This window comes from Ostrea edulis, chromosome 3 (genome assembly GCF_947568905.1).
Source record: "Ostrea edulis chromosome 3, xbOstEdul1.1, whole genome shotgun sequence".
Lineage (NCBI taxonomy): Eukaryota > Metazoa > Mollusca > Bivalvia > Ostreida > Ostreidae > Ostrea > Ostrea edulis.
In genome coordinates, this window is record NC_079166.1 from 18702810 (window position 1) to 18723123 (window position 20314).

At 35.8% G+C, this 20314-nt stretch overlaps 1 protein-coding gene across 1 annotated transcript; it reads left to right on the plus strand.

The window, feature by feature from the left end:
- Nucleotides 1-14565: 14565 nt before the first annotated feature.
- On the plus strand, nucleotides 14566-16676 carry LOC125674624 (serine/threonine-protein phosphatase 6 regulatory ankyrin repeat subunit A-like). The gene is made up of 2 exons (XM_048911867.2): nucleotides 14566-14696; nucleotides 15366-16676. The coding sequence occupies exons 1-2, from the start codon at nucleotides 14689-14691 to the stop codon at nucleotides 16564-16566; spliced, it is 1209 nt and encodes a 402-aa protein (XP_048767824.2). The 5' UTR covers nucleotides 14566-14688; the 3' UTR covers nucleotides 16567-16676.
- Nucleotides 16677-20314: the final 3638 nt, after the last annotated feature.

The window sequence follows — 20314 nt, forward strand, 5'->3', positions numbered from 1 at the left end:
GTCCACCAGGATTAAGTGCCACTGATTAAAATGTCACACAAAATAGCTGATTTGATAATCAGTTACAAACTATTCTTGTAGTAAGAATCTTGAAATTAATGTCATTACCAATTCATAGATTGTGGGTTTCCTTTAATAATTAAAAACCGTTGTTGTTCATTTGAAAGATTTACATGGATTACAGCTAACGTACACAAGATATTGAAATCAGGGTAACCGTAGTGTTTAATTTGCTATTCATATAATTTACCCAGAATGCACACAAAATGTCAGTAGACTGCAGATAACATACAAGTAATAATAAAATTTATACAGTGCCTTATATTATAAAACAAATTACTCTAAGGTGCTTTACAAGGGTAAGAAGAGGAATAAAACACAATTAAATGACAGTATGACATACGATCTTATATCTGTAAAATTACCAAAAAAAAAACACTATTCTTTAGATCGATAGTTAAAAATTTTAGTGGTTTTTTTTTGTTTGTTTGTTTTTTATGTCAATCACTATGCAAAGTATTAGAAATCAACAAAATAAAACATTAAAAAGATTTAGAAATCTGCATTAAAATGGTCATTGACAAAAACTTGTATTGTGTTATCAAATAATGGTCAATATATACCCTACCCCCCCCCCCCTTACCCCCACCCCATAGTTTATTTCTAAACAATTGCAGTTTGTTCCAAAAAGAGAGAATTCAGACAATCATGGAAATAAATTGGGTTCTAACATCACCACATGGATACAAAGCAATTTTTAATACAAAGCAATTTTTAATACCAATATTTTCAAATTATCCTAAATTTTGCGATCCTAATGTAAAATCAGACTTGCGTCACCTTATCTTGGCAGGAAACGTACGAGAAAATGACATGTTATGGCTATAATCATGAAGCTTGAACAATTAAAAAAAAAGCTAATTTTATTTTAAATTAAAGAGACTTTGGAGTTGCTATTGTAGGAGAATTGTAAAACTAAAAGTTACCCATAGTTAATCACTATAGGAAGGACCTAGATAATACTTGATTACTTTGTATTGTTTTTACAGACCCTAAAGCGTGCTACTACACCTCCAAAGCGTTTTGTTTCGTTCCGTGCAGACCGTTCAGCGTTTCGTGCAAACCGTTCACCGTTCCGTGCAAGAATCGTTTCATTTCGTGCAAACCATTCACGGTTCCGTGCAGACCGTTCACCGTTGCGTGCAAACCGTTTCGTGCAAGAATCATTCCGTGCAAGAAACGTTTTGTGCAGTAGCCACGCCTACAGAAGCGTGCAGACCGTTCAAGCCACACCCCGAGAATCGTGCAGAACGTGCAAGTCATTCCGCTATGGCATTCAAGAAAGGTGGACGTAGATTGTCGCTCAGAATTCGATCAGTTATTTTGAATTTAAACAAAGCTGGACTATCCAAGAATATGAACAATGGTGGAATCGACCTTCGCTTTAGGATGAATTCTAACAGTCGAATTAACACAGGATGATTGAAATTTGGACTAGATTTTTGGAGAAATATAAGCCACTATGATGACCCTTTCATATGTATACATTATGTGCAGATATAAAATATAGTCACTATTCGTGATAGATTTTTTTATAGGCTATATACATGATTAATATCTGTTTTGTCAATCAATAATCGAACATCAATATCATCAATAAAATGTTGATACAAAGCACATTTACGGGAGTTCGATAAATATTTTGTTTGTTTGTATGGTTTTTTTTCACGCATTCCTCCGTCAATTATTATATACGAATTAAAAAATCCACATTCACTTCCTCCCAAAAATGACCAAAACCTAATAAATGTAAAATTTTAGTGCTTAATTTTACTATAGTCATTATTATCAACTGTTTAATCATACCAATATTGTTTTAAAGTCATTCCTAATTTTCTTACAAGCAATACACAAAGGAAATCTGCAGTTCCGCACACACCATATTATGTTGACACCATCTTCTTTTGTTTCTATAGGGGCATCCAGGAATGGGGGGGGGGCTTTATACATGTATGAGGCAGGGGGTTTGGGGGCCACCTTGAGACCCCCAGTGGGTCCAGGTCGAAGCCCTGCCTGCAGCTTCTGGATGTTAGAGATTTTATTGGACTTGAAATATGTCTCATATGTAGTCATTTTTACTATTTTCATTCATGTTTGACGAGGTGAAATTGATATAATGACGCAGATTTTAAGGTTTTTCTTTTAATGTAGCTTCTTCTAATAAAATAACTCAATAAAAAAGGAAAAGATTTTGTCATTTATTTCTCCGAGAGTGGAAGAAATTATTGCTTCTTTTATTGTTTACACTTTCCTAAGCAAGAGACCACGATTCACCTTAAATTTTAAAGGGACGCGCGCTGGCTCCCCCCCCCCTTAAATCTGCCATATATATGTATATATATATATATTACATCACATTTTACATCACTCATTTGTTCCAAGTGATTTCGAAAGAATGGAAAACCATTTTACGATGGAAAAAAACTTTCTATAGTAGCATGATTTTATAATTCTCAAATAACGTTTCACTGTTCCTTTGTTATTTCAACACAGAAGGTATACATATCTTGTATTTTAAATTTGTAAACATATTAGCCCACTTTCCTATGTAAAGAATTATTTTTACCATTGCTGCATGTATGTACTTGTCAAATGCGATGAGAAATTAACAGATTTCACATAAAGAATTCAAATAATACTTATGGGAGAAAAACAGATACTTTCAAGTCGCCTTCAAAGATAGGTGTGGTGAGAAGAGTGAAGAAGGGGTTGTTAGAAGACGGAAGAGGGGGTTGTTGCTACAGCAACGGTGTACCCTGTTACAGGTGAATGAGCTTGGAGATCCTAATTGTTTTGATTGATCCCTTTGTTCCAAGTAATGACAGGTGACAATTTTTGTTGACGGACTCCCAGAGATGGCATAACTGATGAGAACCTCTATTTTATCTGTTGCATTACTGTACATTTATACAAATGTGTCTTTATTCATTTTTTTTCTATAAGAAATGTGTAATTGGGTTTTCCTTTTTTTAAAAAGTGTCTTAAAATATACAAATTGCACATGCTTTTTAACACTATGATCACTCAGACTGATATGCATGCATATAATGAAACAGAAGCGAACTTTGTTCTTTCAATTTGAATTAATTTAAGATATTGTTTACGAGCATAAAATAAATATGCAAGTTAATTAATTTTCATTCTACAACGATGAGGTTTTTGCATGTCTTTCTCTTTTTCTCGATGTGTTTGTATTTCATTACCTGATGTCCGACAGTCTTTGATTAATCTTTATTATGCCCCCCTTTGAAAAAGAGGGGGCATATTGTTTTGCACCTGTCGGTCGGTCGGTCTGTAGACCATGTGTTGTCCGCTCAATATCTTGAGAACCATTCACTTGATGATAATGATATTTCATATGTGGCTTAGTTATGAGTAGAAGAGGATCCCTGTTGTTTTTCAGGTCAAAAGGTCAAAGGTCAAGGGTCAATCTACTCTGGACATAGGAATATAATGTCCGCTCAATATCTTGAAAACCCTTTGCTTGAAAGACATCAAACTTGGCACACTGGTACATCCTAAGGAGTAGATGACCCCTATTGATTTTCAGGTCATATGGTCAAAGGTCAAGGGTCAAACTGGGCATAGGAATATACTGACCATTCAATGTCTAGAGAACCCTTTGCTTGACAGACATCAAACTTGATACACTGGTACATCTTCAAGAGAAGATGACCCCTATTGATTTTTAGGTCACATGGTCAAAGGTCAAGGGTCACACTAGACAGGAATATACTGTCCGTTCAATATTTTGAGATCCCTTCGCTTGACAGACATCAAACTTGGTACACTGGTACATCTTCAGGAGAAGATTACCCCTATTGATTTTGAGGTCACATGGTCAAAGGTCAAGGGTCACACTAGACAGGAATATACTGTCCGTTCAATATTTTGAGATTCCTTCGCTTGACAGACATCAAACTTGGTACACTGGTACATCTTCAGGAGAAAATTACCCCTGTTTATTTTGAGGTCACATGTTTAAAGGTCAAGGGTCAAACTGGACATAGGAATATACTGTCCATTCAATATCTTGAGAACCCTTTGCTTGACAGTCATCAAACGTGGTACACTGGTACGTCTTCAGGAGAAGACGACCCCTATTGATTTTCAGATCACATGGTCAAAGGTCAAGGGTCAAACTGGACATTGGAATATACTGTCTGCTCCATATCTTGAGAACCCTTTACTTGACAGGCATTAAACTTGGTACACTGGTACATCTTCAGGAGAAGATGACACCTATTGATTTTGAGGTCGCGTGGTCAAAGGTCAAGGGTTATACTGTACATAGGAATATACTGTCTGCTCAATATCTTGAGAACCCTTTGCTTGACAGACATCAAACTTGGTACACTGGTACATCTTCATGAGTTGATGACCCCTATTGATTTTTAGGTCACATGGTCAATCCACTCTTGACATAGGAAGATATTGTCTGCTCAATATTTTGAATTGATGATACTACTCTCAATTAAATGATGTGTGTGTGTATAACCCTTTTCAATTTTGCACCATGGGGGGCATATGTGTTTTACAAACATCTCTTGTTCATTTAACACAATTATTGTAATCAAAACAAAAGTAATACCATGTCGGGCAGGTATAATATTCATTACCATTTCTTTCTTAATCATTTTTCTAAGTTTATCATTACATGTACATGTATTATACATATAAATTATGGTTTAATCACTCCCGTAAAGACCCGAATCAGGCTGAGATAATTAAAGCGTGCAGGCCACACCTACCATTTCATGTAAACCATTCACAATCATTCACAAAGCATGCAAGCCACGCCTACTGTTTCGTGCAAATCGTGCAGACCGTTCAGGAACTGGGAAGCATTTCGTGCAAATCATTCCATGCAAACCGTTCAGCGTTTCGTGCAAGAATCGTTTTGTTCCGTGCAAATCATTCAGTGCGAACAGTTCAGCGTTCCGTGCAAACCGTTCAGCGTTCCGTGCAAGAATCGTTTCGTTCCATGCAAAGCGTTCAGCGTTCCGTGCAAAGATCGTTTCGTTTCGTTCCATGCAAGTGGTGTAGTAGTACGCTTCAGGGTCTGTACATCTTCATCTTTACTAAAACACCAATCAACATTCATAATCTCATTAGATTAAAATTACATGTTACAATGTACAATGTAAATGTAACAAACTTGACAAAGTGATAATATGTTTATAGACAGGGGAGTTAACCCTGTTGTTGTGAAATGGTCATCATTCGCTGTACCTTGGTTAACCCATTGTAATATTTTTGTACTAATTGGTTATGTTTCACCTGTACCATTTATCTAAGTAGATCAAACTATGCATTGATATTTTGTACTTTGTTAATTAACACTCTCTCCTTTACGTAACATTGACTTAAGTAGATCAAATGGCAGTTTGATATTTTGTTTTTGACTATTTTGTACTTTGTTAATTAACACTCTCTCCTGTGACATTTATTTATGTAAATCAAACAAGGCTTTGATATTTCTTTAAAAATCTTTTGTACTTTGTTAATAAACACTCTCTCCTCTAATATCGACTTAGGCAAATCAATCGATGTTTTGATAATTATTTTTCCATATTTTGTTCTTTGTTAATAAAAACTCTCCCCTGTAACATTGACTTTGGCAAATCAAATGACATTTTGATATTTTGTTTTTAAATATTTTGTACTTTGTTAATAAACTCTCCAAAAGTTCTTATTCTTACATATCTTAAAAATGTAACTAAAAATTGTTTTTCAGAAGGTTAAAAGTCTACTGATTCTGTTAATGACTCTTAAATTTAGATGATTGTAAAAATTTAAAGAACATGCAGGATACCTCTAAAGAAGTGATGTTGAAGGTCCACTGCATACAAGATAATTTTCCAAACCTCTAATGAAGAGTTTAGAATAAAAGAACTGCATAAATTAATGTATTGAAAGATCTGTCAACAAGTAAATATTCTATTTTCTCCATCCAAAACCATAAGACTAACATTTCTGACTATTTAGAAATTCCATTTTGAAGGAATTACAAACGATAATACTGAAAAATCACATGAAAATACAAATAATGATTATATTCTGCCGATTATAAACTCTCCTAAATGAAGTGTTGGCTATATAATGACTGAGCTTTTTCTGTCCCTTGCACAAAATCCATGCCAATGAGAGACATTAAAATAAAGAGTAGGTCATGCTTGTCAATTGTTGGAGAATGTTTATTCACATTTTTATTTTAGTAAGTGTAAAAAGTCAAGGTTACTGGAGTCACTTATTAATAACCTTGATACTAATTTGTAGGTCACAGCATCCTTTTATCATTTCTGAAGATCCCATGTTTCTATTCTAAAGTAATACAAGTTATCATGACCAAGGTTAAGGTCACAGGAGTCATTTGACCTAGATACTAATTTGTATCCTCTCATCATTTCTGAAGATCTCACATCATTATCAGTCTTGGCTCTAATATCATATCACTTCATGTTCAGATGTCAAGGTCACTCACAGGAGTCCTTTGCCCCTGATACTAGTTAGTAAGCCGTCATTCTCTTTTCATGTCCAAAGACCACAGGACTCAATCTATCATATCTGTAAGTCATATTTGTTGAATTTTCGAATTAATTTTTTCCACATAGAGTTCTCTGTTACATCCCAACCCCACTTGACCCCCCCCCCCCCCCCCCCCAAATGTACCCTATCCCCCTTCAATCTGAAAACAAAAACATTTCTGCACAACTAAATACATTGGCCCATCATATACTTGGGTATCTAATACTTTCATCAAGGGATTACAGAGAATGGCTGCAGACATTTTTAGGCATGATAAAGAACAAGAAAGGGAAGAATAGGAACAAGCCAAAAAAAATTAAGTCTCCAAATTTTGTTTGGGAGACTAAAAAATATTCCAGAATTCTTACAACAGTTCCAGGACATTTAATGCTATTGAGCTGGTATTCTAATTTGAGGACATTGGCTATCAGGATTTTCACTTTCTAACTGATTACCTGTAAATTCTCATTTTTTAACTCTAGCCATGTGCTAGTTTCTTCAATGTAATTCTTTCCCAAAGATTCAAAGCTAACAAGAAAAACTGGTGCTGATTAAGTGAACTCAATAGTCCTTTGACAAGGTGCACAATAAGTACTTTGACAGCGAGTCTCTGGTTAAGTGTAAAATAATGAAAAGAGGGTACCTATTGTAACAGCCCAGATATATACCGAAAAGAGGGCACCTATTGTAACAGCCCTGATATATACTGAGAAGAGGGCACCTATTGTAACAGCCCATATATATACTGAGAAGAGGGCACCTATTGTAACAGCCCAGATATATACTGAAAAGAGGGCACCTATTGTAACAGCCCTGATATATACTGAAAAGAGGGCACCTATTGTAACAGCCCTGATATATACTGAAAAGAGGGCACCTATTGTAACAGCCCTGATATATACTGAAAAGAGGGCACCTATTGTAACAGCCCTTATACATACTGAAAAGAGGGCACCTATTGTAACAGCCCTGATATATACTGAAAAGAGGGCACCTATTGTAACAGCCCAGATATATACTGAAGATGTGTTTGTGAAACACAAATGCACCCGATAATGGCCAATTCCAAAGATGGCCAAGGTCACAAAGACAAATATCTTGGTACGTGTAGAAAGATCTTGTCACAAGAAATGCTCATGTACAATATGAAAGCTCTAATATTTACCATTTAGAATTTATGACCATTGTCAAATTTTTTTTTTAAAGTAAAAAGTAGGTCAAATGTCAAGGTCAAAAGGTTTAGTACCAACGGAAAGGTCTTGTCACAAGGAATACTCATGTGAAATATCAAAGCTCTAGCACTTACTCTCAAAAGTTATTAGCAAGGTTAAAGCTTTTAAAAAGTAGGTCAAACTCCAAGGTCAAGGTTACAGGGTCAAAAATGTTGGTACCCACAGAAAGGTCTTAATGTCACAAGAAGTACTCATGTGAAATATCAAAGCTCTAGCACTTACTGTTCAAAAGTTATTAGCAAGGTTAAAGTTTCAGACAGAATTGCAGAATGACAGACAGGACAAAAACAATATGCCCTCCGATCTTCGATCTCGGGGGCATAAAAATGTTGATTCGGCTGTTATCATTATTTGCTCTTTCCAAAGCTTTATATCAAAAGTTAGAAAGTGGTCCGTTTAGTTTTAGGTATAGTTGTTTAACAAAGTTAGATATTACATGCACATGCTCTCGTCTACTCGATATGAAAAATGATGGCACCAAAATGAAGAGTTCTGAATTCCTATTTCTTGCAAAATATGTATAATATTGATTTTTTTTTCTCAGTGGAATTTTGAATATCTCATATGGAACACATTACAAGTTCAACATCACAGTTTTGAAGAACTTGTATGATATGTAAAATGACAAAAATATTTATTATTTATTATGTACGTAAAAATAGTAGGGGTGATGTGATGCGGACCTATAAAATTAAAATCCATTTATCAAAAAACTCACATACTGGGCAGAGATTTGGAGAATTGTGGAACATTATTCACAATTATGACATCATAATTAGAAAACTGACTACAAAGTGTAAGACATTCATTAATTTTATCTAAATATCATATTCAAAAAAATTAATTTCTCACAGAAGAGTTCCTGGACTCTATAACATTTATAGAATTTCTAAAGTCAGATTTATTGTGTAATCATTCACACTGCTTCTTTTTGAATTGTTGACCAAATCTGGTGTGAAACACCGAAGAAAAACATTATGTTTATCTACAAGATACACAAATTCACCTGTCCTCCAGGAATAAGGGGATCTTTGAGTTTCCATATTATCATCTCTCTATTTATTTCATTTTCTTACTATATATATTTTACGGCTGACTATTGTATGTATATGGTTTATTTTCTAACTATATATACATTGTACAGCTGACTACTGTATGTATATGGTTTATTTTCTTACTATATATATATTATATATTATACAGCTGACTACTGTATGTACATGGTTTATTTTCTTACTATATATATATTGTACAGCTGACTACTGTATGTATATGGTTTATTTTCTTACTATATATATATTGTACATCTGACTATTGAATGTACATGGTTTATTTTCTTACTATATATATATTGTACAGGTGACTATTGAATGTACATGGTTTATTTTCTTACTATATATATATTATACAGCTGACTATTGAATGTACATGGTTTATTTTCTTACTATATATATATTATATATTATACAGCTGACTACTGTATGTACATGGTTTATTTTCTTTCTATATATATTGTACGGCTGACTATTGAATGTACATGGTTTAAACTGGGAGAACTAAATTCATTTTGAAGAAATGACAAGAAGCATTAAGTGACAGGGGACTTAATGATTTAACAGTCACTGTGATAATGATGAAAGCCGTTGTCAGATAATGCCATGATTCAAATATGATTATCTCTCTCAGATAGCCCATCAGAGAGATAGCGTTAGGTATATCAAACATCCTGGGTGAATGTCTCCGGCAATCTACAGGCCTCGTTTCTATGTTGAAAAGGATTGGACAAACACTCTTGTGGATTTGGATGACCAAAGTATCGGCTTGTTTGGTTAAATATTATTTACCTTACCAGCTCAAGCTTCAAGGGAAAGCGTTTGATTGATTGCCTCGATCCAGCCCAGAGGTGTTAAAATTTCAGAAATGGAAAGTGTATCCATCATACAAATTGTGATGTGTTCAGGCAGCCAGCTGGGTCATATTGTGGGAAATACTGGAATTATTTCGATCCCCTGCAAGTCGTATCCTGACTAATCCGAGCTACGAATATCTTATTAAAACATTTCAAGTGAAAGCCCGCACCTGCGAAATTCGAGTGTCATTGTTTTAAAACGTAGTCCATAAACAGACCCATCAGTGAATCTGCTGAAATTCCCGCGATCAAAGGCTAACAGGAGATAAGAGCGAACTCCTTCATTTCCACAACTTGTCACCAAAGTCTTTGCACCCTTGACGTACACCCGGATAATTAATTAACTCCATTTCACACTTTCTGTAATTTTTAGGTATGACATTCAGATATTTGACACAATTGTCAATATGTTCACACTAAATAAAAGTTCCTCCTTAGTTTTACAAAGAAACCAAAACATCCCAGAACAAGTTATGCAAGTTGGTTTGTGAAATCAAAAGAAGTTAGATTAGTCAATGTAAACTGTATTGGAGTATTGAAACACAATTAATGGAATTCACTTCTCTCACAGAACGGTCCAAAAGTAGAAATTATTGATAAAATACAACATCAATCACTTATAAACAGGCTTCTTTAAAACCTTGTATAAATGTCCGGATCAGACAAATACACATGTATCTGGGTTAGTAAATCTCCAAAATCGAATCCGGACCTTTCTTGCAGATGATACACTTGTGGTCCATAGTTTGACTGTGTAAAATGGACCAAGATATATATCTTTAAAACCTTCCAAAATTCTTATGAAACAAATCGGAGATTAGAGAACATACATTGAAGGAGGAATAACACCAGAGAAATCTGATATGGATGAAAAGTGGAGGATCTGATTTAGTCAAAAAATGCAGTTTTAGTAGAAAGTAATCTTTCAAGTTGTTTTTAAGGCCCCGAGTCACAGCAGGCATGGCACGATAAAGAACTCTTCCTACTCAAATGCTGTAAGCGCTGAACATAGGCCTAAATTTTGCAGCCCTTCACAAGCAATGGTGATGTCTCCATATGAGTGAAAGTTTCTGGAACAATATACAATAAACAATCAAGTAACCAACCTCCTAAATGTAGATGTTGGTCGGCCTCCTTTTTGTTGTACCAATAGGTTCCTCCAAGCAGCTTGTCCGACCACAAATGTCATGTGTGACCCACCTAATCCCCACTTTCACGGTCTTCTAGTTATTTGGGTCTCTGCCGAAACTTGGCAATATGGCTTTCATATTTTTTCATTGAAGGCTTCATTTTTCTAACCACTGCACATGCAGAATCTATAAATGTACATCTCATTTTTGGTTGAATTCTTATATTTGTAATCAATCAAAAATCAAGCATTCTGTAAATATTTTGTAACAGGAAGGGAGAAAATGCAACAGACCAGACCAGGATTTACACCAAGGCTCCCTGAATCTCTAGTCAGGTGTTCTATCAACTGGGCTATCTGGCCATCGTTGATCAATCCTGGTTGACCGCTACATTCCTCCCTCCTTAAATGTCTTCACACCTTGAAAACATCAACCCAGGATCTTTATTCTCTGGCAGTCATTTTCACCTGTCAGTTCCTGGGCCGATATATGGTACCATGCAAATGTAACAGGAAGAGAAAAAATGCAATGGACCAGACCGGGATTCGAATCCATGGGCCCCTGAATCTCTAGTCAGGAGCTTTACAAACTAAGCTATCTGAGCATCGGTGATCGAACCTGTCTGACTGCCACAATTGCATTAACAATACATATCCCCATCCAGCCCCACACTGTCACTCACGAAGTTTTCTAAATGGATAATCTTACTTTAACAGTACTTGTAAAATGATAAAAAAGAAAATTTCATAATTCATAAAATCACTCTAATACAATAAAAAGTCTACAGAGAACTACAGACAGAATAAGAATTAAAGAAGTTCAGTCAACCATGAAACTTAGACTTACAATTTTTGTTAGAGCAAGTCAGTCGAGACTAAAGTCAAACGTTAAATCTGTATTTATTAACTAGATTAATCACAAGTTATATTTAATTTCAGTTTCCTAAGAGAAGCATAGAGGAGAAAAGTCCAGAAATTACACTCAGCACAACATCCCATGAATCTCATAAAAATTAATCTACTGTGATGAAACTGAAAAGTTTATCTGTAAATATGCATCAGCAACTCTTACACTCATTATCAGTTCCTACATCAAATGGTGGAAAACATCTAGAAAATGAAATTGTGACTGACAGATAAATGCACAGACGGAGAGGAAACTAAGTCCCCTTTTGCTGGTAAGGGACTAATAAAGTTTTGAGGAAAGTATCCATTGATACCCGTTTATAAAGGGTTCAAAGAGCCCCTTGAATTTAACATTATTTTGTCCCCAAAATACACATTATAAGCAATATACATATATCAAAATCCAGATTACAATTCAGAGAGAGAGAGAGAGAGAGAGAGAGAGAGAGAGAGAGAGGAGAGAGAGAGAGAGATAAGTGTTTAGTCCACAATGTAACAACAGTAATACCAGTATAATGTATGTAAATCTTGATATCACCTACTGTCCTGCAATTCATAGTTGTCACAATATTGACGTCTCAAGTTGCATGGCTTTATCTGTCAAATATCCTTCAATTCTTCGGATGCCTAGTAATCGTAGGATCCAATCACAGCCGATCCAGTCACCAAATACTTCAAATTCCCAATGACTTCTGCTGGGAATCAAACTCACAACCTCCCATTTACAATTGAATCTCAAACTCACAACTAACATTTACAAGTGGATTTCAACCTCACAATCTCTCATTTATAAGCTGATCTCAAACTCACAACCTCCCATTTATAAGTGGATCTCAAACTCACAACCTCCCATTTACAATTGAATCTCAAACTCACAACCTCCCATTTACAATTGAATCTCAAACTCACAACTAACATTTATAAGTGGAATTCAACCTCACAATCTCCCATTTATAAGTGGATCACAAACTCACAACCTCCCATTTACAAGTGGATCTCAAACTCACAACCTTCCATTTACAAGTGGCTCACAACCTCCCATTTACAAGTGGGTCTCAAACTCACAACCTCGTATTTACAAGTTGATCTCAAAGTTACAACCTCTCATTTACAAGTGGGTCTCAAACTCACAACCTCCTATTTACAAGTTGATTTCAAAGTTACAACTTTTCATTTACAAGTGGATCAAACTCACAACCTCCCATTTACAACTGGATCAAACTCACAACCTCCCATTTACGAGTGGATCTCAAACTCACAACCTCCCATTTACGAGTGGATCACAAACTCACAACCTCCCATTTACAAGTGGATCTCAAACTCACAACCTCACATTTACAAGTGGCTCACAAACTCACAACCTCCCATTTACAAGTGGCTCACAAACTAACAATCTCTCATTTACAATTAAGTGGGTCTCAAACTCACAACCTCCTATTTACAAGTTGGTCTCAAAGTTACAACCTCCAATTTACAAGTGGATCTCAAATTCACAACCTCCCATTTACAAGTGGATTTCAAATTCACAACTTTCCATTTACAACCTCCCATTTACAAGTTGATCTCAAACTCACAACCTCCTATTTACAAGTTGATCTCAAAGTTACAACCTCCAATTTACAAGTGGATCTCAAACTCACAACCACCCATTTACAAGTGGATCTCAAATTCACAACTTCCCATTTACAATTGAATCTCAAACTCACACGAACATTTACAAGTGGTTTTCAATCTCACAACCTCCCATTTACAAGCTGATCTCAAACTCACAACCTCCCATTTACAAGTGGATCTCCAACTCACAATCTCTCATTTACAAGTGGGTTTCAAACTCACAACCTCCCATTTACAAGCTGATCTCAAACTCACAACCTCCCATTTACAAGTGGATCTCTAACTCACAATCTCTCATTTACAAGTGGATCTCGAACTCACAACCTCCCATTTACAGAAAAAATCTTACCGATGAGGTCAGCTGCCATTTTTTGATGACCGTAATAAATACTACGGTCATCGGTTTGTAAACAGTGATTTACAAGTTGATCATTAGACGAGGTACTGCTCTATCACTGTGAAACAGTAATTAAGCTAATTTTTGTCATCATCTGAGTTACCCAGATATCCGCTGTAGGGTTCAATGTTGATCTATATGCATTAGAATATTCTTAACAGGTAGGACTATCCATCACTGATCTACATCGATCACATATAAACTGTATTAGATTTAACTATAAACCATGTAATTATAAATATTGTGATACCTGAATATCTGTGATGTACCGTTCTGTTAATTACAATGTTTTTCAAGTAATTGTGCATTTGAAACCTTGAAAGTTCAATATACAACCAGCAAAAAAAAAAACCATCACACACTTCAAGACTTTTTGAATTCCATTTGGAATATTTAGTATTTCCGGAGACTACTAAGGATGTCTGCTGACTTTGCTTTTATCTGGCATGGTGCTTTCATTTTTTCTATTGACTAATTAATTTTTTTTTTAATAATTTGGACAGAAAAGTTCCTTCAACCAAATTTCCCTCAGCACATCCAATGTATAAAATAACTGTCACTTAAAAAAACATGCAGGGAATTAAATTTTATGAAGGATTTTTCAATTTGACATCAAAGTCCAAAATGGATTCAACAATGCCCAGAAAAAAAATACTTGAACATGACCTTTCATTTGAATACATACACTAGATATACAAGGTATTCCTTCTAAGTTGACAACAAAGACATCTGTACAGAATTTTTTTTCTTCTTCAGATGATGCAACAAGAAAGACAACCACGACTAGTCTTCATTATTTCCCAATTTCTTTCCTGAGTTACCTGCCCATTATATTACCAACTACAGATGCTGCGAGTATTTGGTGCAGTGGGATAAAAATAGAATCTCACCATATTTTATCCCCTCAGTCAAAATGGTCAGGTAAGAATGTTTATTTTATCATAGTTTCTCTACTACTGACTCAAAAAACGTAATAAATGCTCCTCATGCTAAAATTCAAAAATGATATTATCTGTGAAATACAATTCTGACCACAGATTTGTGTACATGCGATGCTTTATTATACTGATAAAAATACCAACATATCACATAAAGTTGTTGTTTATTTTCTTTGGAAAGAGTTACCCCCCTTTAATGTGCACACAATTTTCTCCTTATGTATAATGACCTGTTATTTTCTGTTAACTCCACAGAATCAGAACGTGTGAAAACATTGTCAATACCTGAGACCATCATCGAGTTCAATTTCTTGCTCTTCTTCGTCCTTTTTTCATGGACCTATTCTGATCAGCTCTGTTGATTAAGGCACCATGCTAGCAATTTTTAGACTGTGTGTTTGAGTTCCAGCTTCTTCTTTTTTAAATTCCTTTTAATGCTTTTAAACTAAAATTGTAATTTTTGGATAAATAAGGCAAAATCTAAAATTACTGACACCACAACATTATTAATTTACCCTATAGTTTTCAATCAGGATAATCTGGATAGGGGTTTCATTTATCCTTAGACATATGTTCTGCCAATTTTGTTTAACATACTACAGCACATCTATCACAATTCACAGTATACTCTCCTTTTTGTAATTTTTTGCAGCATTTTGGACTCAGTGAACAATAACAACCCTCGCTTCCTGAAAGTCCTCCTGGCTGTCCCACAATCCATCAATAAACGAGAGCTGGAGGCCGCATTCCTACGGAGCTCAAAACTAGGTCACGCGGAGTGCATCCGCTGCATTCTCGCCACAGGAATTGACACAGAAATACAAGACACGAACGGGAAAACTCCTCTATTTTTAGCGGTAGAATACGACAAACCTGCTCTGGTTGAAATTCTGCTGGACTCGCACTGCAATACAAATGTTCGGGGCCCTGGACAATCTACACCTGCCCACCTCGCAGCCAAACTGTACCACAACCCATGTCTGGAATTACTGGTGTCTCAGCAAGCTAAACTTAACTTGAGGGATTCCTGTGGGAATACCCCTTTGATCATTGCTTCAAAGTATGGGAATTATGAGGGGATGGGGATCCTACTCAAAGCTGGATGCGATGTGGATGTTCAGAACAAGGAGGGGTGTACCGCTCTACATTACGCCAGCCACAAGGCACGTGGGGTCAAGCTGTTGTTGGCGGCTGGGGCGGATCCAAATGTTCGAGACGTAGACAATATCACCCCTCTCATCATGGCTGCCAGTGAAGGGTTCGATGAAGTGGTGAAATCGCTGGTGAAAGCAAAGTGTGATGTAAATGTGCAAAATAATTCCGCAAAAAAGACTGCGCTTCACATTTTGGCCTGGAAAGGTCATTCCGACTGCATTAACGACCTAATCCTCGGAGGAGCAGACGTTAATATCTACGACAAATTCTACCATACTCCAATGTGGTATGCAGTCAAAAACAAACGCTACGAGGTTGTAAAACTTCTCCTTCGAGCTAACTACGTTGTTGACACATTTCAATGCTTGCCCACAATCCCCTCTGAGGCCTGTCCTGTCCGACTGGCTCTGTCTGAAGGTATGATTGATGTAATTAAACTCTTTGTTCTCACTGGATTTGACAAGGGGCACCTGCGAGCCCGACTTCAAGATGCAGAACTACGAGGAAAGTTGGACCACTACGAAGATATTGAGCACTGGTTGGAGCATGCGGAAGGCGTGCTGACCCTCAAACAGATTGGTCGTCAGTGGATCCGACACCATCTAGGCCTGGCTTTCTACCACCATCTCCACCTCCTCCCAATACCTCCAGCCATGAAGGACTTTATTTCCATGAAGGAACTTGATGAAGAACACTGAAATGCGTAATCTGTGTGTGAATTTGAATTCTCACTAAATCATTATCCTAGTAAAAGAATAAAATCAATTCATTGTATTTTGTTAACTTTGAATAAATTCTTCAGATGTGTTGTATGGTTTTAACAAAGAAAAGAGACTGTTGTCCCACATTATCACCAGTGTGAGATCAACATTACCCCTGTGATTTTGCCTGCTGTGATATCCTTGATTATGACATCATATAGTTTCTATGATTTACGTTACATGGTGAAAACAATTCGTATTGTTTTTCTTCAAATTTCAATTCAATAGAGCTTTCTCAAGACAGCCTTGGATTTCTGGGAGCTGAACTTCATTCACCTTCCTAATTCGTTGAGAACAGCGAGCGTGGATGTATTGTGAGGGACTTTAGTGTGAGCCGCATCACATCCTCACCTTACTTTCATACATACCAAACATAATAGAAAACATCCACTGATTAACATAACCCATTATTCAAAACTCAATTGTAGAAAGACTTTTTTTTCATTAAATGTAAACAGCATCAAATGAAGTAAAAGATATGCATATTTTTAATTTGTTGTGTATTTATAAATACGGTAAACTTTAGCTTTAATTTTCATGAGCATTATGATTCTAACTTGCACGCTAGGCATCATGAATATTCTAACTTGCACGCTAGGCATCATGGACATTCTAACTTGCACGCTAGGCACCATGGACATTCTAACTTGCACGCTAGGCATCATGGACGAGTTCATCACTGATTACTTGGGTTGTAGGTTGACATGCTCTATGACACACTCATGTGTATATATATAAGGTATTCAGGTGAGCCTTAAATAAGTCCTCATTTCCTATTTGTTCTAGTTTTGATGAAGATATTGCTAAACTAAACAACTTTTGTTCTTCAAAAGTTTTTGGAGGAAAAAGTTACTAATTGCAACACAGTCGATTGTTTTTGGTGAGCCATAAAGCCCGTGGGCCTATTTCTTGATATCATAGACAGATCTTCCAAATCAGAACAACAATTGTCTTATCCAAGTTTCTCAAGAAAAAGTTAATGATTGTAACATAAATTCGACCGTTTGGGCGATCGATGAGGCTCACGGGCCTATTTTGATATCGTGAGATATACCTTGCAAAACTTAACAACTTTTGTTCTGCAGGTCTTATCAAAAGTTTATCAAGAAAAAAGTTATTAATTGCGACACAAATTAAGACTGTTCAGGTGAACCATAAGCAACATACATCATTTTACTAAATTTTGCAAACTTTTCTTGACCAGAGGAAATCACCCCTTCAATTTAGTACAACCTGATCTTCAATTTCACGTTTGATATTTTTTAATATGTATACATATATATAATTGGAATTCCTTCCATATAATTAACATGACGTAATAGAGCTGGAATATTATGCATATTGTTGCATTGAATTTTTATCTTCTTAACAAACCGAATGTCTCATACATTCACATAGACAGGAGATTGATATATAATTGTATACCATCCCCCCCACCCCCCACTAACCCAGCCCTTCATATTTAGAATCACGTCATCTTCTCCTTACGCTTAATTGACCCTTTTTTGTCTTGACGTAGGTCATTATGTGTTTGAATTTTCATTTTGATAAGTGAACTTTATACATCGCAATAGATACATAACTCAGTCCCAATATGTTGCAGATTTTACTTAACAACATGTGCAAATATTACATATATGCATATATTTATACATTTAGGACTACAATGATTACAAGTACGCTGAGAGTTTAGGAAATTTTTAATCAGAATTTAGGGGGGAAAACAGTCCAAATTAAAGGATATTTAGCCCTGAATTATCATACAGTTATCAAATCTACAATCAAGAAAAAAAAACCTCAATAATATTCTTATCTACAGCTCGTTGGAATTCCTCCCACTGTCAACATGCTGAATTGGCTCATGCTCTTCTCCATTCTTGATGTTTCATGCTCGAATTTCATTCATCACAATAAAAAGATTTTTCTCTGATTTTAATTCCCCCAGTTTGCCTTTTTTTTTTTGAGTTCCAAAAGACAAATAGAAATTACGTTATTTTATAATTATGATGTCATAATGGGAAGTGAGTCAGTATGGTCAGTAATATGTTTTCCGGTATGAACATTCAGGCAATGAAGATGTACACCTGGTAATTTAATGTTGATCTAACAGTTTTTTCTCCATTTTACAAGCATTCTTCTATGTATGGACTTAATTGCACATCATGATGTGCAACTACGGATATTTAACGGCTATTAAAAAAAATATATAACTTGCATCAATTGTAATAATTAGATGATTAAATGTATGATTCTTGTAAACAAAAGGGGAAAAAAGAAAGAAAGAAAAGTAAGATAAAATAAAAGAACAGAAAAAAAAACCCACACATTTACTGTATGAAAAATAGAGTTAATAATTTATTGGCAATTATGTGCTACGCAGTACAATGTCAATGGATTCTTCCGATTTTTCCATAATATTCAACAATGCATAAAATGAAAACTCATCAATCTGAGTTTTCATCTTAATAAAACACTGTATGTGTCCATAACCATTTCCTTTAAAGCGAAGAACACTGTTGTCACAGTTGATTTATATTCTGCAGAATGGTTAGCAAAGAGTCTGTTGAAGAACATTGTTGAACTTACATTCCCATTCACCAAGAATATGGCGTGTTGTTCCTCGGTGGAAATAGGCCTTTTCCTTTTCCATCACCTTTTCTCGAGTGGAGTGTTGTTTCTTTTCCATCATCTTCTTGAAAAATTCTTGTTCTGCACTTCCATAATCTAATGTATGTGCCATCGTTGGCAGGGACTGCATGATGGACACACACTGCAAATGCAATTTGTTTGTCTATACTCTGAGTACCGTGAAACAATCGTTGTAGTTGACCGTTAAAGTCCTCAAAATAGAAGCACGACGTTGACCACAGAGGACCCAAATCAACAACTCTGTCTGTCAGCTGCAAAAGAAGGTGTACATTAGATGTAGAAATCTTTCCCCATATATAGGGCTGGGACATTCAACACAAATTCCAAAAGCATCCTCTTGGACTGCAGGACATCTTGAAGTGTAATTGTTTCCTGTAGCAGAATGTATGTTGTGTATACCAGTAACGAAAAATGTCTAAACTGATCCTGTGGCAGAATTCTATAATCAGGCAACGCAAACTGTAGAATAGTTCTTCAGTTCTGCAGCTTTATAGTGAGAAATCTCACTTAATGATCCTCGCAACCTCGGGATGAAACTGGGTGGTTTGATAGCTGTCAACCGCTGGTCAACTTCTACAACTCTTGATGAAATACTAAACATCTTCTGCTTGTGTGATATTTCAAACCACAGTGTTGCTAGCATCTTTACCACTCCTAAAAGAATACAGTGCATATAGTCTGTGGCAACCCCATAGAAAGGCAATTAGGAAAACCACATAAGTCCTTTCACACCTTTAACTGGTAGACCTTTATTTGTCTCTGCCTCTTCACCATTTTTTAAATGAGAATCATTGGTTGTCCATTCTCATTATTCATGTTGAAGGGGTATGAAAGAGTGTGACTTCTCTCGCTTGTTTTGACAGATTTGCCTGGCACATAACAATATGGGCATCCAAAGAAAGCATTAAACTGCACCATGTTCATAAAAAGACATCTGGCTGGAGAATCAAACACTCCCTTCAGTAGAATTCCTTTGATGATCTGACCATTTACACTGACTCCTAAAATGATAAAATTTTCTAGCACACACATTTAC